This window comes from Mus caroli, unplaced genomic scaffold (assembly GCF_978045245.1).
Source record: "Mus caroli unplaced genomic scaffold, Mus_caroli_1 scaffold_3, whole genome shotgun sequence".
NCBI classification, from domain to species: Eukaryota; Metazoa; Chordata; class Mammalia; order Rodentia; family Muridae; genus Mus; species Mus caroli.
The window spans coordinates 54,016,906-54,041,825 of NW_028227258.1; the positions used below are offsets into that span (position 1 = coordinate 54,016,906).

At 38.2% G+C, this 24,920-nt stretch overlaps 1 protein-coding gene and 1 pseudogene across 1 annotated transcript in view; one reads left to right on the plus strand and one right to left on the minus strand.

The window, feature by feature from the left end:
- Nucleotides 1-2,294, minus strand: part of LOC110288201 (chitinase-like protein 3) — a 33,466-nt gene extending 31,172 nt beyond the window's left edge. Inside the window, exons 1-2 of the mRNA XM_085836039.1 lie at nt 2,162-2,294; nt 1,454-1,655 (exon numbers count right to left, since the gene is read on the minus strand). Of these exons, the coding sequence (XP_085692165.1) occupies nt 1,454-1,655; nt 2,162-2,294 (335 nt within the window). The remainder of the gene's footprint in view (nt 1-1,453; nt 1,656-2,161) is intronic.
- A 13,498-nt stretch (nt 2,295-15,792) lies between these two features.
- LOC147005478 (ubiquitin carboxyl-terminal hydrolase 39 pseudogene) lies at nt 15,793-17,895 on the plus strand (annotated as a pseudogene).
- The last annotated feature ends 7,025 nt before the right edge of the window (nt 17,896-24,920 follow it).

A 24,920-nucleotide genomic window follows, 5' to 3' on the forward strand; every position in this document is an offset into this window, starting at 1 on the left:
ATTCCACCAGAGGTTCTTTTATCCTTGAGAAGAGTTTTTGCTATCCTAAGTTTTTTTGTTATTCCAGAGGTTTTGTATTTCAAGTGATAAAATTCCCAGGGCAGAAGGTTCCTAGGAAAATAGTGTTCACATAAGTAATTCTAACAAGAACATGTGTCCCAGGTTCACACGACAGACAAAATAACCTGGAAGTGGAGTGGGAGGTAAACATAAGATATGGAGCTTCTAAAGTGTTGAAGGAACATGGAGAAACCTTGATGTGATAGATTTGGACCATAAGTATTTTTATTATGTATTGCAAAATTACAAGCTACTAATGAAAGATTAAAATAGCTTTGTTGTTTTTTTCTAACAAATAAAGTAGGTAATGAAATAAATTGAATACAGATTTAGAGGTTTAGACTGGTGTGAGTTGCAAAATATAATATGACCATGAATTAATATAAAATGCATAAATCAGTAATTGATTATGGAGAATAAAAACCATTTTGTAAAAAAGGAAAATCCTGGGACACGGTTCTCAAAGAAAGACAATTATTTAACAGTTGAATTTAGCAAACCTAACACCATGATTAAAAGAAAATTTAAATTTCATCTGCATTGGCCTATCTTTTCATGTCTCTCTAGGTACCTATAACAGTAGAAGATAAAACCAAATCAATATCATCAAGTATATGAATGAAGTAAAAAATTGTACACTCCTGGTGTAAATATAACTAAGTACAGTTACACAGAAAAGCATTATGAATACATTTCAGAATGGTAGATCTGCCATGCCACATGATCAAAAAAACTCATTCTTCAGTTTATCTCCAAAGTACACATACCCAAGGTTTTCAAGAGGAGGCAGTGTGTCAAGAGTAACTGTAGCTTGATTCACAAATACAACTTAAGTCACAGTAATCATCAAGAATTAGGTGAAGGACAAATATGTTGTGTTTCACATATATCCAGAAACACTACTCAAACATTAAAATTGAAATTTTTTGGAAATATATTTTTGAAGCACATAGGCATAGTATTAAATGAAATAGGTGTAAGACAGACAAATAAAATATGGTCTGAAGTACAAATGATATCTATAATATTTGAACACATACAACGTGAACATAAAATGATGATTCTAACTGAGCAATAGAAATATAGTGTTGGTCGAACAGCAGAATGAAGCAGGAAGAATATTTCAAGAAATATGTATAGAGAGAACCTTGCATACAAAATATGGAGTGGCATAAGATATGGTTGTGAGACATACAGATGTATATGCAAAATCCAAGGACATTAGTGATAAAATAAATAAAAGGATGAAGGTACAGCCTGTCTCAATTTAAAACTGAAGAATACATTGATGGAATCAACATACAATTTTGATGATTCTGACATACATTTTAGGAAGAACTGAGATATAGCAACTATTGGAACACTAATACCAACCAGATATCTCTGTCATTACCTGTCTTTCAGACCATTTAATGCTTCATAGTCCCGCAAGTCTTGCTCACTTGTGTAAGTGATCTCATTATTCTGCATCCCAGCATAGGCATAGATCAGGTGAGTACACAGGCAGGGGTCAATATTACCAAGTTTGAAACTCCATTCTCTTGGCCTGTCCTTAGCCCAACTGGTATAGTAGCACATCAGCTGGTAGGAAAATCCTGTGGAAAGTTATCAGAGGAATAGTGTCCTGATGTAGATTCCTTAACTTTGGCTAACAGTTTTGCCTTTATTATCTGATTTGTTTAGTATCAGACATTTTCTAGTCAGGAAGAGATGAATGCTGCAAATATTTGTGCAAAAGAGTATCACTTACTAACCAGCCAATGACTCAGTTGATTATAATTGTAACAAATTCGTAGTCAAAACTCAGTTACATTTTTAAGCCTCATGAAAAAAAAACAGAGAAAAGTCCAATATCTGTAAAACCCAAAAGTTGTAAATTTCAAAACTCTCAACACAGCTCATTAGTAAAGACAGTAGAGAAAACTGATACGATTCTACTACTCAAGAGGAAAATCTACTACATTTCCACCAACCAATTATCTCTTGATATTTGAGTCTGTATATCAAATGAAAATGAATAATGAGTAGCAGAAAATCACATTAAAAATAATGAATCAGTATTAAAGATGTATGTTGAAGAAAAGTTTGATCAAAAACTCACCCAGCTGTATGTTCAGAACAATTGCCAGGCCTCGAAATAGAGAAAGAGAGGGAGAACACATTTCTTGCGCTGGATCAATTGGTATAACCATAACAATTTGCATAAAATAAAATTTGTAATCCTTGTAGACCATCTTACTACCTGTAGATCATTACATCATAGAAGAGAATACCTTTGCCAAAAAAAATTATTGCTTCAACAATGTGGATACCTTAAAGTGATCATGTCTTCCAAAATTTGCTTTACCCTGTAGTAAAACCTATCAATATTTCATATTTCACCTTCAGTGTCCCAATTGTTATCCAACATTAAGTCTACCAGAACTAGAAATATTTCTGAGTGAAATTATTCAGAGTTTCACCTGCTTAATGTTTGTACATGTATGAATCTTAGTCCTAGGAGCTGTAATGAATCAAGCTTTCTCCAGCTTCTGCAACATCCAAAGCACATAACTGAGTATCTCCCGGAACCTTGTAGATGTTTGAAAACATTGATCACATGCAGTTGCCAGAGAAAACATAATGACTGACTCCAATTATCAGTTTGGACTATCAGTGCACACCTTAGGATGGGAATTATTCCTGTTGATGGCATTTTTTTCCTGTACTGTATGTGTGTTTGTGTGTGTGTGTGTGTGTGTGTGTGTGTGTGTGTGTGTGTGTGTGTGTGTGTACTTTGAATAAATGATGTCTCATTAGTTGCCCAAATCTGATTTTGTATTGGAAAACCTTCTGACTGTGCCTTTTAGGTGATGAGTTTTAGGTGTGACTCATCATTATAAACTAAAGCTCCTCTAATCTGATTTTTTTGCACATTGAGAATCAAGTCATTCAAATAACTTTCTGAAACTGTACCATGTTTCTGAATCACAGATGTAAAGATTATAATGAGTTTTGAACAACTTAAATAAAACAGTGACTAACTCTAACTCTTCAGATAACTGTCTGTCTATGACAGATCTATATCCTCAAAGAAAAAGAATAATGGAAGACTAATGTGAAATGATGCTGAATAGATAAGAAGCAAGAAATGAAGACAGCTCTCTCTCAGAATCTACTCATTCCCATCCCTTAAAATAGGTTCCAGGACAGCAATTAGAATAAAGTCACAAAATTGCATTTTAGGAAATGGGGCATAGGAAGAGGTGTAGGGTAATGAATGGCTGAACAAAAAACAAACTGTAAAGAACCCTGGAATGAAGGTGAGATATTAGTGCTGAGCTTGCAGCATCAATGTAGGCATGAGTGTTGTCCCTGAAGATAGACTTATGAGAGCTAGAAAATCCTGAATAAATTGACACAATTTGAAATGATAGATGAAGAATTAGAAAACATACTGTTGTGTAGTTAATACTGTTTCTTTCAGGCAAGACTATGGCTCTATGTCTTATTTTCAACTTACCTGTGACAACAATGAGATTGGCTATGATGTCTTCGTGACTGCTGCAGAATTCTGCATTCAGTTGGCTTTTTATATCATTTCAGACCTTGATTATTACAACAATTTCAAAGTAGTGAGTTTTTGCTATAATACATGTGTGGACAATTATTAGACCAATAGATTCCTACTGTTGACTTATCTTGTTAATATCTGACCAACACTTTTGTGGTTCCATATAACTAAAAGTATTCTCTCTCCTACCCCTAAGATGGGTGAAAACTATCAACCTATGAAATAATTCATTTTAAATAAATTTGGGAGTATCCAGGAATGCATATTATTTTCGGATTCAGCAACTCATTTTTATTGTGCATGCTTCCCATGTAGCCAAATTCTTATTAATAACTAACGAAATGATTCAGTGCAAGATTTAGCCATTGTAAAACAATTAACTATTTTCAGTCAGTCACAGGAAAGTCTTAAGGCCAGTGTCAGAGAAAAGTTATCTTTTTCATGGCCACTTTATAAATATTCTGCAACTCTTGTACTGTAGAAAGGTTTCTAGGTAGGATAACTGGACATTTATTTCTCTAAGGATAAATGGGCCCAAGCATGTTCCATTTCCAGCTCAGAAGCTTCCTCTAGTGTTCTGTATGTATGCTGATAGGAAAAAAGTAGAAACCATTCCCAGACACTAATATGTAAAGTTGATTTTGGTAAAATTTTTCCATTCCTCCAATATTGTCCACATAATTTTAGGATTCTGTGTTTAGAATTCATCCAGTTTACTCTTTCAAATTCTTTTTTTAATATATTTTATTAAGTATTTCCTCAATTACATTTCCAATGCTATCACAAAATTCCCCATACCTTCCCTCCTTTCCCCCATTTCCCTACCCACCCATTCCCAACTTTTTTTTTTTTTTTTTTTTTTTGGCCCTGGCATTCCCCTATATTGGGGCATATAAAGTTTGTGTGTCCAATGGGCCTCTCTTTCCAGTGATGGCCGACTAGGCCATCTTTGATACATATGCAGCTAGAGTCAAGAGTTCTGGGGTACTGGTTAGTTCATAATGTTGTACCACCTATAGGGTTGCAGGTCCCTTTAGCTCCTTGGATACTTTCTCCAGCTCCTCCATTGGGAGCCCTGTGATCTAGCCACTAGGTGACTGTGAGCATCCACTGCTATGTTTGCTAGGCCCCGGCATAGCCTCACAAGAGACAGCTATAAAAGGGTCCTTTCAGCAAAATCTTGCTAGTGTATGCAATGGTGTCAGCGTTTGGAAGCTATTTATGGGAGGGATCCCTGAGTATGGCAGTTTCTAGATGGTCCATCCTTTCGTCATAGCTCCAATCTTTGTTTCTGTAACTCCTTCCATGGATGATTTGTTCCCAATTCTACGAAAGGGTACAGTGACCCCACTTTGGTCTTCATTCTTCTTGAGTTTCATGTGTTTAGCAGATTGTATTATATATCTTGTGTATCCAAATTTTTGGGCTAATATCCACTTATCAGTGAGTACATATTGTGTGAGTTCCTTTGTGATTGTGTTACCTCACTCAGGATCATGCCGTCCAGGTCCATCCATTTGCCTAGGAATTTCATAAATTCATTCTTTTTAATACCTGAGTAGTACTCCATTGTGTAAATGTACAACATTTTCTGTATCCATTCCTCTGTTGAGGGACATCTGGGTTTTTTCCAGCTTTGGCTATTATAAATAAGGCTGCTATGAACATAGTGGAGCATGTGTCTTTCTTACCGGTTGGAACATCTTCTGGATATATGCCCAGGAGAGGTATTGCTGGATCCTCCGGTAGTTCTATGTCCAATTTTCTAAGGAAACGCCAGACTGATTTCCAGAGTGGTTGTACAAGCTTGCAATCCCACCAACAATGGAGGAGTGTTCCTCTTTCTCCACATCCTCGCCAGCATCTGCTGTCACCTGAATTTTTGATCTTAGCCATTCTGACTGCTGTGAGGTGGAATCTCAGGGTTGTTTTGATTTGCATTTCCCTAATGATTAAGGATGTTGAACATTTTTTCAGGTGCTTCTCATCCATTCGGTATTCCTCAGGTGAGAATTCTTTGTTCACTTCTGAGCCCCATTTTTAAATGGGGTTATTTGATTTTCTGGAGTCCACCTTCTTGAGTTTTTTATATATATTGGATATTAACCCCCTATCTGATTTAGGATAGGTAAAGATCCTTTCCCAATCTGTTGGTGGTCTTTTTGTCTTATTGACGGTATCTTTGGCCTTGCAGAAGCTTTGTAGTTTCATGAGGTCCCATTTATCAATTCTTGATCTTACCATGTAAGCCATTGCTGTTCCGTTCAGGAATTTTTCCCCTGTGCCCATATCTTCAAGGCTTTTCCCCACTTTCTCCTCTATAAGTTTCATTGTCTCTGGTTTTATGTGAAGTTCCTTGATCCACTTAGATTTGACTTTAGTACAAGGAGGTAGGAATGGATTGATTCGCATTCTTCTACATGATTACAACCAGTTGTGCCAGCACCATTTGTTGAAAATGCTGTCTTTATTCCACTGGATGTTTTTAGCTCCCTTGTCGAAGATCAAGTGACCGTAGCTGTGTGGGTTCATTTCTGGGTCTTCAATTCTATTCCATTGGTCTACTTGTCTGTCACTGTACCAGTACCATGCAGTTTTTATCACAGTTGCTCTGTAGTAAAGCTTTAGGTCCGGCATGGTGATTCCACCAGAGGTTCATTTATCCTTGAGAAGAGTTTTTGCTATCCTAGGTTTTTTATTATTCCAGATGAATTTGCACATTGCACTTTTCAATTCGTTGAAGAATTGAGTTTGAATTTTGATGGGGATTGCATTGAATTTGTAGATTGCTTTTGGAAAGATAGCCATTTTTACAATGTTGATCCTGCCAATCCATGAGCACGGGAGATCTGTCCATCTTCTGAGATCTTCTTTAAATTCTTTCTTCAGAGACTTGAAGTTTTTAATCATACAGATCTTTAACTTCCTTAGTTAGAGTCACGCTAAGATATTTTATATTATTTGTGACTATTGAGAAGGGTGTTGTTTCCCTAATTTCTTTCTCAGCCTGTTTATTCTTTGTGTAGAGAAAGGCCATTGACTTGTTTGAGTTAATTTTATATCCAGCTAATTCACTGAAGCTGTTTATCAGGTTTAGGAGTTCTCTGGTGGAATTTTTAGGGTCACTTATATATACTATCATATCATCTGCAAAAAGTGATCTTTTGACTTCATCTTTTCCAATTTGTATCCCCTTGATCTCCTTTTGTTGTCGAATTGCTCTGGCTAGGACTTCAAGTACAATGTTGAATAGGTATGGAGAAAGTGGACAGCCTTGTCTAGTCCCTGATTTTAGAGGGATTGGTTCAAGCTTCTCACCATTTACTTTGATATTGGCTACTGTTTTGTTGTAGATTGCTTTTATCATGGTTAGGCATGGGCCTTGGATTCCTGATCTTTCCAAGACTTTTATCATGAATGGGTGTTGGATCTTGTCAAATGCTTTTTCCGCATCTAATGAGATGATCATGTGGTTTTTGTCTTTGAGTTTGTTTATATAATGGATTACGTTGATGGATTTCCGTATATTAAACCATCCCTGCATCCCTGGAATATAACCTACTTGGTCAGGATGGATGCTTGCTTTAATGTGTTCTTGGATTCCGTAAGCAAGAATTTTATTGAGGATTTTTGCATCTATATTCATATGGGAAATTGGTCTGAAGTTCTCTATCTTTGTTGGATCTTTCTCTGGTTTAGGTATCAGAGTAATTGTGGCTTCATAGAATGAGTTGGGTAGAGTTCCTTCTACTTCAATTTTGTCGAATAGTTTGTGCAGAACTGGAATTAGATCTTCTTTGAAGGTCTGATAGAACTCTGCACTAAACCCATCTGGTCCTGCGCTTTTTTTGACTGGGAGACTATTAATGAATACTTCTATTTCTTTAGGGGATATGGGACTGTTTAGATCGTTAACTTGATCCTGATTTAACTTTGGTACCTGGTATCTGTCTAGAAATTTGTCCATTTCATCCAGGTTTTCCAGTTTTGATGACTATAGCCTTTTGTAGAAGGATCTGATGGTGTTTTGGATTTCTTCAGGATCTGTTGTTATGTCTCCCTTTTAATTTCTGATTTTGTTAATTAGGATGTTGTCCCTGTGCCCTCTAGTGAATCTAGCTAAGGGTTTATCTACCTTGTTGACTTTCTCAAAGAACCAACTCCACATTTGGTTAATTCTTTGAATAGTCCTTCTTGTTTCCACTTGGTTGGTCCCTGAATTTGATTATTTCCTGCCGTCTACTCCTCTTGGTGAATTTTCTTCATTTTTTCTTCTAGAGCTTTTAGATATGTTGTCAAGATGCTAGTGTGTGCTTTCTCCAGTTTCTTTTTGTAGGCACTCAGAGCTATGAGTTTCCCTCTTAGAAATGCTTTCATTGTGTCCCATAGGTTTGGGTATGTTGTGGCTTCATTTTCATTAAACTCTAAAAAGTCTTTAATTTCTTTCTTTATTTCTTCCTTGACCACGGTATCATTGAGAATAGTGTTTTTCAGTTTCCATGCGAATGTTGGCTTTCCATTATTTATGTTGTTATTGAAGATTATTCTTAGTCCATGGTGGTCTGATAGGATGCATGGGACAATTTCAATATTTTTGTATCTGTTGAGACCTGTTTTGTGACCAATTATATGGTCAGTTTTGGAGAAGGTCCCATGAGGTGCTGAGAAGAAGGTATATCCTTTTGTTTTAGGATAAAATGTTCTGTAGATATCTGTTAAGTCCATTTGTCTCTTAAATTCTGTTAGGTTCAGTGTGTCCCTGTTTAGTTTCTGTTTCCACGATCTGTCCATTGATGAAAGTTGTGTGTTGAAGTCACCCACTATTATTGTGTGAGTTGCAATGTGTGCTTTGAGCTTTACTAAAGTGTCTTTAATGAATGTGACTGCCCTTGCATTTGGAGCATAGATATTCAGAATTGAGAGTTCCTCTTGGAGGATTTTACCTTTGATGAGTATGAAGTATCCCTCCTTGTCTTTTTTGATAACTTTGGGTTGGAAGTTGATTTTATTTGATATTAGAATGGCTACTCCAGCTTGTTTCTTCAGGCCATTTGCTTGGAAAATCGTTTTCCAACCTTTTAGTCTGAGGTAGTGTCTGTCTTTTTCCCTGAGATCGGTTTCCTGTAAGCAGCAGAATGTTGGGTCCTGTTTGTGTAGCCAGTTTGTTAGTCTATGTCTTTTTATTGGGGAATTGAGTCCATTGATATTAAGAGATATTAAGGAAAAGTAATTGTTGCTTCCTTTTATTTTTGTTGTTAGAGTTGGCATTCTGTTCTTGTGGCTGTCTTCTTGTTGGTTTGTTGAGGGATTACTTTCTTGCTTTTTTAAGGGGATACAAATTGGAAAAGAAGAAGTCAAAATATCACTCTTTGCACATGATATGATAATATATATACGTGACCCTAAAAATTCCACCAGAGAACTCCTAAGCCTGATAAACAGCTTTAATGAAGTAGCTGGATATAAAATTAACTCAAGAAATTCAATGGCCTTTCTGTACACAAAGGAAAAACACTCTGAAAAGAAATTAGGGAAACAACACCCTTCTCAATAGTCACGAACAATATATAATTCCTTTGTGTGACTGTAACTAAGGAAGTGAAAGATCTGTATGCTAAGAACTTCAAGTCTCTGAAGAAAGAAATTAAGGAAGATCTCAGAAAATGTAAAGATCTCCCATGCTCATGGATTGGCAGGATCAATATAGAAAAAATGGATATCTTGCCAAAAACAATCAACAGATTCAACGAAATCCCCATCAAAATTCCAACTCAATTCTTCAATGAAATAGAAAGGGCAATTTGCATATTCATCTGGAATAAGACAAAGCCTAGGATAGAAAAAACTCTTCTCAATGATAAATGACCCTCTAGTGGAATCACCATGCCTGACCTAAGCTGTACTATAGAGCAATTGTGATAAAAACTGCATGGTACTAGTATAGCAAAAGACAAGTAGGCCAATGGAATAGAATTGAAGACCCAGAAATGAACCCATACACCTTATGTCACTTGATCTTTGAGAAGGGAGCTAAAACCATCCAGTCGAAAAGACAGCATTTTCAACAGATGGTGCTGGCACAACTAGCAGTTATCATGTAGAAGAATGGGAATTGATCCAACTTATCTACTTGTACTAAGGTCAAATCTAAGTGGATCAAGGAACTTCACAAAAAAACTAGAGACACTGAAACTTATAGAGGAGAAAGCAGGGAAAAGCCTTGAAGATATGGGCACAGGAGAAGAATTCCTCAATAGAACAGCAATGGCTTGTGCTGTAAGATCAAAAATCAACAAATGGGACTCATAAAATTGCTAAGATTCTGTAAGGCAAAAGACATTGTCAATAAGACAAAAAGGCTACCACAGATTGGGAAAAGATCTTTACTAATCCTAAATCAGATAGGGGACTAATATCCAATATATATAAAGAACTCAAGAAGGTGGACTCCAGAAAATCAAATAACCCCATTAAAAAAATGGGGCTCAGAGCTAAACAAAGAATTCTCACCCGAGGAATACCGAAGGGCAAAGACGCACCTGAAAAAATGTTCAAAATCCTTAATCATCAGGGACATGAAAATCAAAACAACCCTGAGATTCCACCTCACACCAGTCATAATCGCTAAGATCAAAAATTCAGGTGACAGCAGATGTTGGTGAGCATATGGAGAAAGAGGAACACTCCTCCTTTGCGGTTGGGATTGCAAGCTTGTACCACCACTCTGGAAATCAGTCTGGCGGTTCCTCAGAAAATTGGACATAGTATTATCAAAAGATCCAGCTATACCTCTCCTGAGCATATAACCAGAAGATGTTCCAACTGGTAATAAGGACACATGCTCCATTATGTTCATAGCAGCCCTATTTATAATAGCCTGAAGCTGGAAAGAACCCAGATTTCCCTCAACAAAAGAATGGATACAGAAAATCTGGTACATTTACACAGTGAAGTACTACTCAGCTATTAAAAAGAAAGAATTTATGAAATCCTTAGGCAAATAGATGTATCTGGAGGATATCATCCTGAGTGAGGTAACACAATCACAAAAGAACTCACTTGATATGCACTCACTGATAAGTGTATAATAGCCCAGAAACGTAGGATACCCAAGATACAATTTGCAAAACACAAGAAAATCAAGTAGAAGGAAGGCCAAAGTGTGGATACTTCCATTCCTATTTAGACTAGGGAAAAAATACCCGCATAATGAGTTACAGAGACCAAGTTTGGAGCTGAGACGAAAGGATGGGCCATCCAGAGACTGCTTCACCCAGAGATCCATCCCATAATCTGCCACCAAAAGCAGACACTATTGCATATGCCAGTAAGTTTTTGCTGAAATGACCCTGATATAGCTGTCTTTTGTGAGGCTATGCCAGTGCCTGGCAAATACAGAAGTGGAGGCTCATAGTCATCTATTGGATGGAACACAGGGCACCTAGTGGAGGAACTAGAGAAAGTACCCATGGAGCCGAAGGGGTCTGTATCTCTATAGGTGGAACAACATTATGAACTAATCAGTACCCCCAGATCTCGTGTCTCTAGCTGCATATGTAGCAGAACATAGCCTAGTCTGCCATCATTGGAAAGAGAGGCCCCTTGGTCTTGCAAACTTTATATGCCCCAGTACAGGGGAATGCCAGGGCCAATATATGGGAGTGGGTGTGTATGGGAGCAGGGCAGGGAGACTGTATAGGGGACAATTGGGATAGCATTTTAAATGTAAATGAAAAAAATCTAATAAAAATTTTGAAAACTAAAGAGGCACAGAAACTTATGGAGGAGAAACAGGGAAAGAGCGTCAAATATATGAGCACAGGGGAAAACTTCCTGAACAAAATACCAATGGCTTGTGCTGTAAGATTAACAATCAACACATGGGGATTCCTTAAATTGCAAAGCTTCTGTAAGGCAAAACACATTGTCAACATGACACAAAGGCCACCAACAGATTGGGAAACTATCTTTACCACTCCTAAATCTGATAGGGGGCTATTTTCCAATATACATAAAGAACGCAAGAAAGAAGTTGGACTCCAGAAAACCAAATAACCCTATTAAAAAATGGGGGGACAGAGCTAAACAAAGATTTCTCAAATGAAAAATATAGAATGACTGAGAGTCACCTAAAAACAAAAAATGTTCAATATTCTTAATCATGAATGAAATGCAAATCAAATCAACCCTGAGATTTCACCCCACTCCAGTCAGAATGGCTAAGATAAAAAAAACTTAGGTGACAGCAGATGCTGGTGAGAATGTGGAAAAGAGCAACACTCCTCCATTGCTGGTGGGATTGCAAGCTGATACAACCACTCTAGATATCAGTTTGGTGGATTCTCAGAAAATGTGACATAAATACTTCCGGAAGATCCAACAATACCACTTTGGGGCATACACCAAGAAGGTGCTCCAACTTGTAATAAGGACACATGTTCCAATATGTTCATAGCAGCCTTAATTATAATAGCCAGAAGCTAGAGATAACCCAGATGTCCTTCAACAGAGGAATTGATACAGAAAATGTGGTACATTTACAAATGGAATACTACTCAGCTATTATAAAGAATTAATTCATAAAATTGTTAGGCAAATGGATGAATCTGGAGGATATGTAACCCAATCACAAAGGAAGTCACTTTGTATGCACTCACTGATAAGTGGATATTAGCCCAGAAGCTTAGAATACCCAAGATACAATTTGCAAAACACATGAAACTCAAGATAAGGAAGACCAAAGTTTGGATACTTCTATCCTTCTTAGAAGAGGGAACAAAATGCCCATGGAAGGAGTTACAGAGACAAAGTTTGGAAGAAAGCCTGAAGGAATAACCATCCAGAGACTGCCCCACCTGGTGATCCATCCCATAAATAACCACGAATCCCAGACAATATGGAAGATGTCAACAAAGTTTTGCTGACAGAAGCCTGATATAGCTTGTTCCAGAAAACTCTCCCAGTACCTGGAGAATACAAAAGTACATTCTCACAATCATCCATTGGATGGAGCACAGGGTCCCCAATGAAGGAGTTAGAGAAATTACCCAAGGAGCTGAAGGGGTTTTTCAGCCTTATAGGAAAAAAAACAATATGAACTAACTGCTCTGGGCAGTATCCCCAGAGATCCCTGAGACTAAATCACCAATCAAAGAAAACACATAGTGGCACTAGTGTCTCTAGCTGCATATATAGCAGATGATTGCCTAGTCAGCCATCAATGGGAGGACAGACCCTTGGTCTTATGAAGGTTCAATGCCCCATTATAGGGGAATGCCAGGGACAAGAAGCTGGAGTGAGTGGGTTGGGGAGCAGGGCGATAAGGAAAGGGATAGGGGATTTTTGGAGAGGAAACTGGGAAGGGGGATAACATTTGAAATGTAAATAAAGATTAATATCTAATTTAAATAAATAAATAAACCAGATTCATTGAATCTAAGACAAGAAAGTGGGGGAAAGCCTTGAATACATGGGCACAGGAGAAAACTTTCTGAACAGAACACCAGTGGCTTATACTCTAAGATCAATAGTTGACAAATGGGTCCTCATAAAATGGCAAAGCTTATGTAAGGTGAAGGACACTGTCAATAGGACACAATGGCAATCAACAGATTCAGAAAAAAAATCTTTCCCAATCATACATCTGATAGATAGCTTATATTCAATATATACAAAAAGTCAATAAATTAGACGCCAGAGATTCAAATAACCCTATTAAAATGGGGAACAGAAGTAAACAGAATTCTCAACTGAGGAAACTTGAGGCAGAGAAGTACATAAAGAAGTGTTCAAAATCCTTATTCATTAGGAAATGGAAATTAAATAACCCTGACACTCCACCTCACATCAGTGAGAACAGCTAAGATAAATACATACATACATGCATACATACATGCATACATACATACATACATACATACATACATACATACATACTCAGGTGACAACAGATGCTGGTGAGGATGTGAAGAAAGAGGAATATTCCTCCATTGTTGTTGGGATTGTAAGATGGTACAACCACTCTGGAAATCAGTCTGGCGTTTCCTCAGGAAACTGGACATAGTACTACCAGAGGACTGAACAAAACCACTCCTGGTCATATAACCAGAAGAGAGCTAATCTAATAAGGGACACATGATCCTTTATGTTCATTGCAGCCATATTTATAATAGCCAGAAGCTAGAAACAACCCAGATGTCCTTCAACAGAGGAATGGATACAGAAAATGTGTTACATGTACACAATGCAATACTAGTCAGCTAGTAAAAACAATGACATCATGAAATTCAGTCAAGGGGATGGAACTGGAAAATATCATCCTGAGTGTGGTAACCCAATCACAAAGGAACACACAGGGTATGTACTCACTGATAAGTGATTATTATCCCAAAAGTTTGGAATACCCAAAATTCAATTCACAAACTATATGAAGCTCAAGAAGAAGGAAGACCAAATTGTAGATGCTTCAGTGCTTCTTAGAAGGGGGAACAAAATACAGAGGGAAATATGGAGACAAAGGTGGTGTAGAGACTGAAGGAAAGGCTAGCCAGAGACTGCTCCACCAGGGCATCCATTCCATATACAGTCCACAAACCCTGATGATATTTTCGATGCTGGGAACTGCTTTCTGACAGGAGCCTGATATGACTATCTCCTTAGAAGCTCTGCCAGAGCTTGACAAATGCAGAAGTGGATGACCACATCCAACCATTAGGCTAAAAGCAGGGTTCTGCAGTGGAAGAGCTGGAGAATGGACTGAAGGTACTGAGGGGGGTTGCAGCCAAATGGGGGGAGCAAGAGTGGAAACTGGCCAGACCCCTTGGGGCTCCTGGGAACTGCACCACGAACCAAAGAATACACATGGATGGACCCATGGCTCTGGCTGCATATGTGGCAGAGGATGGCCTTGTTGGACATCAGTGGGAAGAGCAGCCCTTGGGCCTGATGGGGTTCAATGCCCCAGTGTAGGGGAATGCCAGGGTGGTAATGTAGGAGTGGGTTGTTGGGGGAGCAATCTCATTGAGGCAGGGGGAGGGATGACAGGATAAAGGTTTTCTGGAGGGTATATCATTTCAAATGTAGACAAAATATAATAAAATAATAGGTTGAAGACATAAATAAAAGTCTTTCACTTGACTGTTTATAGTTACCCCAAGATATTTTATATTGTTTAAAGCTATTGTGAAGGATATTATTTCCTTAATTTCTTTTTTCTTTTTTTTTTTTATTTATTTGCTCATATAGTCCATATTTTATTCCCCCGACCCTGTCCACCTTCCAACTGGCTGTTCCATATCCCATACCTTTTCCCCATTCCATCTGACCTTAAACTCCCTGGAGCCTCCAGTCTCTTGAGGATTAAGTGCATCATCTCTGAATGAATACAGACCTGGGAGCTCTCTACTGTATGTGTGTTGGGGGCCTCATATCAGGTGGTGTATGCAGTCTGTTTGGTGGTCCAGTGTTTTAAGGACCACAACGGTCCTGATTAATTGAGACTGCTGGTCCTCTTATAGGATCACCTTTCTCCTCAGCTTCTTTCAGCCTTCTCTAATTCAACAACAAGGGTCAGCTGCTTCTGTCTATTGGTTTGGTGCAAATATCTGCATCTGACTCTTTCAGCTGCTAGTTAGGTCTTTCAGAGGGCATTCATGACACATAACTTTTTGGGTGAAGAAAAAGACCTGAAGCCCTGAGGGCCAACAGAAAGAATGGAAACAGGCAACCTCAGGAAATAGTAGGTTAGGAGACACCCCAGAATTCATGAGAGACCTGGGAGGTGAGAGACTCCCAGGACTCACAGGGAGTGACCTTTGAGGAAACTCCAGACAGTAGGGAGAGGGAATTTATATCTCCTCAATGATACCTTGGTCAAGGATAAAAAAGAAAGAAATTAAAGACTTTTTATAGTTTATGAAAATGAAGCCACAACATTCCCAAATTTATGGGACACAATGAAGGAAGTCCTATGAGGAAAACTCATAGCCCTGACTGCCTCCAAAAAGAAAGTAGAGAGAGCATACACTAAACGTCTGACAGGACACCTAGAAACTCTAGAACTAAAGGAAGCAAATTCACCCAAAAGGAGTAGACTGCAGGAAATAATCAAACTCAGGGCTGAAATCAACCAACTGGAAACAAAAAGAACTATTAAAGAATCATCGAAACTGGTGGTGGCGATGTCTGGCCGGTCCAAGGGGCAGTCCCATGGTTCCACCCGCGGGAAGCGTGAGTCCGAGTCTCGTGGCAGCTCGGGTCACATCAAGAAGGAGCGAGACCGTGAGAAGGAGCCCGAGGTGGCGAGCTCCCGGGGTAGCCCGGTCCGCGTGAAGCGGGAGGCCGTGCTGGCTGCGCGAGAGGTCCCGGCACCCGCGCTCCCCGTCGTGAGGGTGAAGAGTGAGCGCGAGGCTGATGAAGACTCGGGAACCCGAGCCGAGCGGGAGGTGCGAGCAAAGAATAGCCGAGTGGATTCTGAAGACCGGAGGAGTCGTCACTGTCCGTACTTGGATACCATTAATAGGAGTGTGCTGGACTTCGACTTTGAGAAACTCTGCTCCATTTCTCTCTCGCACATCAACGCATACGCCTGCCTGGTGTGTGGCAAGTACTTTCAAGGCCGGGGCTTAAAGTCTCATGCCTACATCCACAGTGTCCAGTTCAGCCACCATGTCTTCCTCAACCTCCACACTCTCAAGTTTTACTGCCTTCCTGACAACTATGAGATCATTGATTCCTCGCTGGAGGATATCACGTATGTGTTGAAGCCTACTTTCACAAAGCAGCAAATTGCAAACTTGGATAAGCAAGCCAAATTGTCCCGGGCATATGATGGTACCACTTACCTGCCAGGGATCGTGGGACTGAACAACATAAAAGCCAACGACTATGCAAATGCTGTGCTGCAGGCTCTATCTAATGTTCCTCCTCTTCGGAACTACTTCCTGGAGGAAGACAATTACAAGAACATCAAGCGTCCTCCGGGGAACATCATGCTCTTGTTGGTTCAGCGTTTTGGAGAGCTGATGAGAAAGCTCTGGAATCCCCGAAACTTCAAGGCGCATGTCTCTCCTCATGAGATGCTTCAGGCTGTCGTACTTTGCAGCAAGAAGACTTTCCAAATTACCAAACAAGGGGATGGAGTTGACTTCCTGTCTTGGTTTCTGAATGCTCTGCACTCTGCTCTGGGAGGCACCAAGAAGAAGAAAAAGACTATTGTGGATGATGTTTTCCAGGGATCAATGAGAATTTTCACCAAAAAGCTTCCTCATCCTGATCTGCTAGCGGAAGAGAAAGAGCAGCTGCTCCACAATGACGAGTACCAAGAGACGATGGTAGAGTCCACGTTCATGTATCTGACGCTGGACCTTCCCACGGCCCTGCTCTATAAGGATGAGAAGGAGCAGCTCATCATCCCCCAGGTGCCTCTCTTCAACATCCTGGCCAAGTTCAACGGCATCACGGAGAAGGAATACAAGACTTATAAGGAGAACTTCCTGAAACGCTTCCAGCTCACCAAGCTGCCTCCGTATCTAATCTTTTGCATCAAGAGATTTACTAAGAACAACTTCTTTGTGGAGAAGAATCCAACAATTGTCAACTTCCCTATCACAAATGTGGATCTGAGAGAATACTTATCTGAAGAAGTCCAAGCCTTCCACAAGAACACCACCTATGATCTCATTGCCAACATCGTGCATGATGGCAAGCCCTCTGAGGGCTCCTACAGGATCCACGTGCTTCATCATGGGACTGGCAAGTGGTATGAATTACAAGACCTCCAGGTGACATTCTGCCCCAGATGATCACACTGTCTGAGGCGTACATTCAGATTTGGAAGAGGCGGGACAATGATGAAACCAACCAGCAGGGGGCTTGAATGCCTTGTTGGGTTTTTATTCCCAAGGGCTATGGCTGAAGATGGTAAATAAAAATACTGAAGCTGTAGCTGAACACAGACTGACTGAAAGATTCCTGCCCCAGTCCAGTTTTTATGGATTCTGGCTGCATCACCATTAAGGAGCCTGTCTGCCCTGATGTTCTGCGCTGTCTGTCTCCGGCAGCACGTTGTGGTCAACACTTCTTCCCTTTCAGCATCAGCGGGCAGAACTCTTACAGATGGATGCCTTATTTGAATTGCTGCAAGTATCAAAGAACAGATAGTTCGGTAAAACATCAGGTCTGGAGACCCTAGGAATAAACGTGAAGTCAGCAGCACCCTTCTGTCATAGGTAGTGGCTTTCCTGTAGCTCCCTTCATCTCCTCGTGGGACGTGTGGGATGGATTAAATATACTCCTGTTTGAAAAAAAAAAAAAAAAAAAAAGAATCATCGAAACCAGGAGCTTGTTCTTTGAAAAAAATCAACAAGATAGATAAATCCTTAGCCAGATTAACTAGAGGGCACAGGGACAGTATTCTAATTAACAAAATTAAAAATGAAGCATAATACATAACAACAGAACCAGAGGAAATCCAAAATATTGTCAGATTTTACTACAAAATGCTTAACTCAACAAAACTAGACAACCTGGATTAAATGGACAACTGCTTAGACAGATAATAGGTACCAACATTGAATCAGGATCAAAATAACGATCTAAATAGTCCCATTTCCCCTAAACAAATACAAGTAGTCATCAATAGTCTCCCAACCAAAAAAAGCCCAGGAGCAGATAGGTTTAGTGCAGAGTTCTATCAGACCTTCAAAGAAGACCTAATTCCAACTCTCCTCAAACTATTCCACAAAAATACAAACAAAACGTACTCTACCCAATTCATTCTATGAAGCCACAATTACTCTGATACTTGAACCATAAAAAGATTCAACAAAGAAATAACTTCAAACCAATTTCCTTTATGAATATCAATGCAAAAATACTCAATAAAATTCTCAAAAACCGAATCCAAGAGCAGATCAAAATGATCATCCATCATGACCAAGTAGGCTTCATTCCAATGATGCAGGAATAGTTCAATATACGGAAATCCATCAACATAATCCACTATATAAACACACTCAAAGACAAAAACCACATGATCATCTCCTTAGATGCTGAGAAAGCATTTGACAAAATCCAATACCCCTTCATGATAAAAGTCTTAGAAAGATTCAGAATTCAAGTCACATACCTAACCATAATACAAGCAATATACAGCAAACCAGTAGCCAACATCAAACTAAATGGATAGAAACACAAAACAATCCCACTAAAATCAGGGACTAGACAAGGCTGCCCACTTTCTCCCTAACTATTCAAGATAGAACTTGAAGTCCTAGCCAGAGCAATTCGAGAACAAAAGGAGTTCAAGGTGATACAAATTGGAAAGGAAGAAATCAAAATATCACTATTAGCAGATTTCATTTACTTTTTTCATCTAGTTAGTTTATTACAGAAGTGAGACAGCTAATACTCAAAGTTATATGTTGCTAAAATGAAATATATACACTGCTGTCATTTTGACAGTTCTGCTATATCAGGGTCCTGTCAGCAAAATCTTTCTGGCATGTGCAATAGTGTTTGGATTTGGTGGTTGTATATGGGATGGATCCCCAGCGGCAGCAGTCTTTGGATGGTCCTTCCTTCCGTCTCAGCTCTGAACTTTGTCTCTGTAACTCCTTCCACGGGTATTTTGTTCCCCATTCTAAGAAGGAGCGAGGTATCCACACTTTGGTCTTCCTTCTTCTTGGAAGGACCCTGATATAGCTCTCTTTTGTGAGGCTTTGCCAGTGCCAGGCAAATAGAGAAGTGGATGCTCACAGTTATCTATCGAATTGAGCACAGGGCCCCCAATGAAGGAGCTAGAGAAAGCAACCAAGGAGCTAAAGGGGTCTGGAACCCTATAGGTGGAACAAAAATATGAACTACCCAGCAATGCAACCCCCCCCAGAGCTGTGTCTTTAGTTGCATATGTAGCAGAGGATGGCCTACTCAGCAATCAATGGGAGGAAAGGCCCTTGTTCTTGAGATGATCATATGCCCCAGTACAGGAGAATACCAGGGCCAGGAAGCAGGAGTGTGTGGGTTGGGGAGTAGGGTTGGGGAAGGTTATAGGGGACTTTGGAAATAACATTTGAAATGTAAATGAATCAATTCACATTCTTCTACACATTAACCACCAGTTGTGCCAGCACCATTTGTTGAAAATGCTGTCTTTTTAGAACTGGATGGTTTTAGCTCCCTTCTCAAAGATCAAGTGACCATAGGTGTGTGGGTTCATTTCTGGGTCTTCAATTCTATTCCTTTGGTCTACATGTCCATCGCTATACTAGTACCTTGCAGTTTTTATCACAATGGCTCTGTAGTAAAGCTTTAGATCAGGCATGGTGATTCCACCAAAGGTTCTTTTATTGTTGAGAAGGGTTTTTGTTATAATAGGTTTTTTTACTATTCCAAATGAATCTGCAAATTGCCATTTCTAATTTATTGAAGAATTGAGTTGGAATTTTGATGGGTATTGCATTGAATCTGTAGATTGCTTTTGGCAACATAGCCATTTTTAATATATTGATCCTGCCAATCCATGAGCATGGGAGATCTTTCCATCTTCTAAGATCTTCTTTGATTTCATTCTTCAGAGACTTGAAGTTGTTATCATACAGATCTTTCACTTCCTTAGTTAGAGTAACACCAAGGTGTTTTATATTATTTGTGAGTATTTTGGAGGGTGTTGTTTACCTAATTTCTATCTCAGCCTGTTTATCCTTCGTGTAGAGAAAGGCCATTGAATTGTTTGAGTTAATTTTATATCGAGCTACTTCACTGAAGATGTTTATCAAGTTTAGGAGTTCTCTGATAGGATTTTGAAGAGAATATCTAATAAAAAAAGTATATAGCTTTAGAAAAAAGACAGTTCTGCTTTCTTTTGTCAGATCTCATTTGATAAACTGTTCTGGTGCTGTTTTGTTTCCTCCTGTGTTTTGGGGACTTATCTCTATCTCCAATCCAAAGTTTTGTTTGTTTGTTTGTTTGTGAATTCTCTGAGGTACTGATTTGTTTCTAAATTCTTTTAACATCTTTTTAACATACATAGATTTCATGTATCCTTGTTATTACTTTTATTTTTTTAGAAGCTTTGAGTCCTGAGAGTCTCTTACCTTCCATGTCTCTGGTATTTTCTGGAGAGTCTCCCACCTCCCACATCATGCAGTTGCATGTTTCCATTCATTCTGCAGGCCCTCGGGAGTTTTCTCCTGTTCCCCACCCTCCATACCTGATCATGTTGCCTTTTACCTGTGCCACTCCCGTCTTCCACCCATGACTCTCCCTCTCCCTCCCAAGATTGAGATTTCATGTATCTTTCAAATTTTATAGATAGTATTGCTGGGAATAATAACTTGATTTATCAGTCCTCATGTTCAAGGATTTGGAATACATATTTCTAAGCCCTTCTGACTGTAAAGTTTCTCACATAAGTAATTTTTCTGATGGGTCTAACTTCATATGCTATTTGGTACTTCTCTCATATTCTTCAGTATCCTTTGATCAGTTTGTTGATTGTAGTATCTTAGGTATAATATTTGGTGCCTAGGCCCTCTTCTGGTCATATATATTGCTTGTACTGTGGGAATCTTCTATGAATGTGGGTATGTTTTTACTCTCAATTTCATTAATTTCCTTCTATGATTTTGTTGAAAATATTAAAAATGCCTTTGGCATTGAACATTCTTCTTTCTTTATGAAAATAATTCAGAAACTGTGGTGTAATGTGTTTTCAAAATTGTGGTTTTTTGGCATTCACGATATTTTGAATTCATTATTTCATGTGCTGCAATGTTGCTGCCTATCAGCTTCTGAAAACTTCAACTGATATTAATCCAATAAATTGGACTTCTGGTAAAATATCTAATGCTCTGACATTTTCTACTTGAAGTTCTTGTGTTTTACAATCAGTATATTTTCTTTTAGTGTCCTGTTTCTCCTGTGCTTCATGATTTTTACATGGAAACTGCAATTGGACATTACCATCCTGAACTTCCATTCCTAATTTACCCTAATCCAAAAAACCAATCCAATCCAACCCAAAACAACAACAACAACAAACCACTTGATGTTTGTCTAATCAAAAGCAGGTTTCTGGGTGCATATCTTTGATGTAGTAAATTTTTTCTACCTCTAAAACATAACAATATGAGCAAGTACCTTGGCTGTATTTTTAGTAAACTTTAATCTTAAGCATAGGTGACAGCTAAAATGTATACATCAATCTGAGGCAAAATACAATGATTTCAGAAATCAGACTAATTTAGGAAGTATTTAAATCCATTTGGATTCTACATATATTATTGTTTAATTGTCTCTTTTTAAAAATTAATTAATATAAGAATTCTCTACATATTAAGTGAGTCATAATTTTCAAGGTAAGATTTCCTTAAATCCAATATTTGGAGACACCTAGAAGACAGCAGTCTTCTCTTTTTTATCTCTCTCTACACTTGACTTTGGAGGCACTGCTTTTATCTTCTTGAATTCACCACATAATGATCAATAGTATAGAATTTTTATCCAAGTGAACCACAGTTGATCTCTGTGGCACATTACAAGTATTTATTTCATCACAGCCACAGGTAGGATCTAAAGCAGAGGGATGAGTTTCTCATACTAACCCAGAATATAACAAGTGCTTCTACAATCTGTTGATATAACTTCAAGTAAATCATTCTTCACAAAATATCTACTAGACACTGTATAAACTTATAAATGTTTGTCAAACAATCAAGTAACATTTATCCTACAATGAATGCATACATTCAACTTGCAAACTTATTAAATAGGTAAAATTTTCTGGACTCACAAGAACTTTGTAATGTAAAAGTTTCGTCTTGCTTCTTCCTCCCAGTCCCATGGCCCAAGAACTTAGACACAGACTCAAAATGTATTCATAAACATCTTGTGCATATAGATAGGTTCTTTTCTGACTAAATATAACTTAAAATATTCCATCAATTTTAACCTATATTCTGCCATTTGGCTGGTTACCTGTACTCAGGTACCATGTGCCAGTCTCTTCCCATCAAATCTTGCCAGCAAATCTCTAGTGACTGGCACTTAGAATCCTTTCTGTCTCCCAGATGACCACTTCCTGTTTCCTGTCATCACATATTATTGAAAGGAACCACATTCATAGAGAAACAAGATATTCTCTCTAAATGTTACGGTGCTTATGTGCCATGAACAACACATATTTCCATCGACTTCATATACAATATAATCCCATGTCAATACCATACAGAAAATATACCCCAGAAATTCTATAAGTGTGAAAAGGAAGATGATATAAATGGATGATAGATATATAGAATGATCTATAATTTGAAGAGTTACTATGATTGGGGTAGGGATAGAATTTTACAATGTGTGTGCAGTCTTGAATTAGTAAAACAAGATTTAATATAATAAATTAGCATCATATAGAATTTGGAAGAGTAAATTGGAGTTGATTTTAAATGCACAAGCCATATAGAAAATGGCTGATACTCTAGTGAAGGAAAAAATTTTATCATAAACATCTTTACATATTTATGAATAGGAAATGTTTCTATTTTTTAAAATATATCAGCATACATATTGAAGACTAGGGAGTACTTAGGAGCTGGAAAATAAATGTACTTGTGCATATATATTTTTTGAGAAAACAAATGTCTTGTAACATTACCTAGAAATCACTCTAAGGAACAAGAGTTGGCTCAGTATTTAGGAAGTGGCTGTAAAAGGTTACAAGTCCCCCAGACACTGGCCTTAAAACATTTATGTGAGTGACTAAAGGTAGGGAAATGACTCAATCTTCCATTGAATCACTTCATTACTTTTGAATAAGAATTTGTTTGATTAGATAAGAAGCATACACAGTAAAAATGAGTTGCTATATTGGAAAAGATAATACATGTCTAGGAACTGCCAAATTTATCTTAAATGAATTACTCATTATGATTATAATTTTCACCTACTCTTAGGAAACAAGGAACTTTTTACAGAACAATAAAGGTATTGGTGATATACTAGTAGAGGTAAGTAGAGAGTAGGTGAATCTTGGCTTAATAATGGACCACACACCTGTTCTGGTAAAAACTTACTACCTAGAAAATGTGATAAACAGGGTCTGAAATGATGTAAAAAGCCAAATGAGCATTCTGTAGCACACATGGCCAAGCTCATTCTTTTCACAAGTAAGTTAAAAATCAGACATAGAGACTTAGTCTTGTGTAGTTCTTCTTCCTCAATATATCATACCAAAGAAGCAGTTTTAACTCTACAACATTATGTTTTAGGATTCTTCATTCATCATTTTGAACTGTGTCACCTTATTCAGGATATTTCTAGCTCTCATAACTCCATCTGCTAGGAGAACACTTATGCCTACATTGATGCCACAACCATGGCAATAATGTGTCACCATCATTCAAGGATTATTTGCTATTTTTCTTTTGTCCAGCAATTTACTACCCTACACCTCCTCTTCCTATGCCTCCTTACTGAAAGTGTAATTCTGTGACTTTATTCTGATTGCTGTCATGCAGCCTATTTTGAGGGGGTGGAAATCAGTAGAATTGGAGATAGTACTATCCACATTTCTTGCAACTTCTCTATTGAGAATCATTTCTCATTTGTCCCCCATTTTCCTTTCTCTTTGATGACATAGAACTGTCCTAGATTAACATACAATCACCGCTATAGTTAGAGTTAGTCACTGTTCTACGTCAAGTTGTTCAAAGCTTACTGTTTTCTGGGCATCTGTGATTTACAAAATGTGTACAGTTTCAGAAAATATGTAAAAGAATCAGATTAGAGTTGCCGTAACTTCTTCGCAATGATTCACAACTAAAACCTCACCACATAAAAGCACGGTCAGAAGATTTTCCAATACAAAACAAATCTTGGGTAACTTATGAGACACCATGATATGTAGACACAGACAGACAGACAGACAGACAGACAGACAGACAGACAGACACACACACACACACACACACACACACACACAAAACAAGAAATCAAACAAATAAACAAACTAAAACTTAAAGAGAAGAGATTTCAAACTGTTTTAGTACAATATATTTATTGTACAATACTACAAAATATTTTGTCAGTCACTCATCATATTTCCTCTAGCAACTGCTTTTGATCCATGCTTTCACATATCAAAAAGGCTCCAATAGATACTCTGTTCTACTTTAGGTGAGCAGCTGGAGATGATTTGATTCATTACAGATCTTGGAATAATGTATGTCAACTGAGGAGGTAGAATTTTGAATTCTTTCAATATTAACTTTTTGCAGTTATAGTAAACTTAACATTGAATAACAATTAGGAC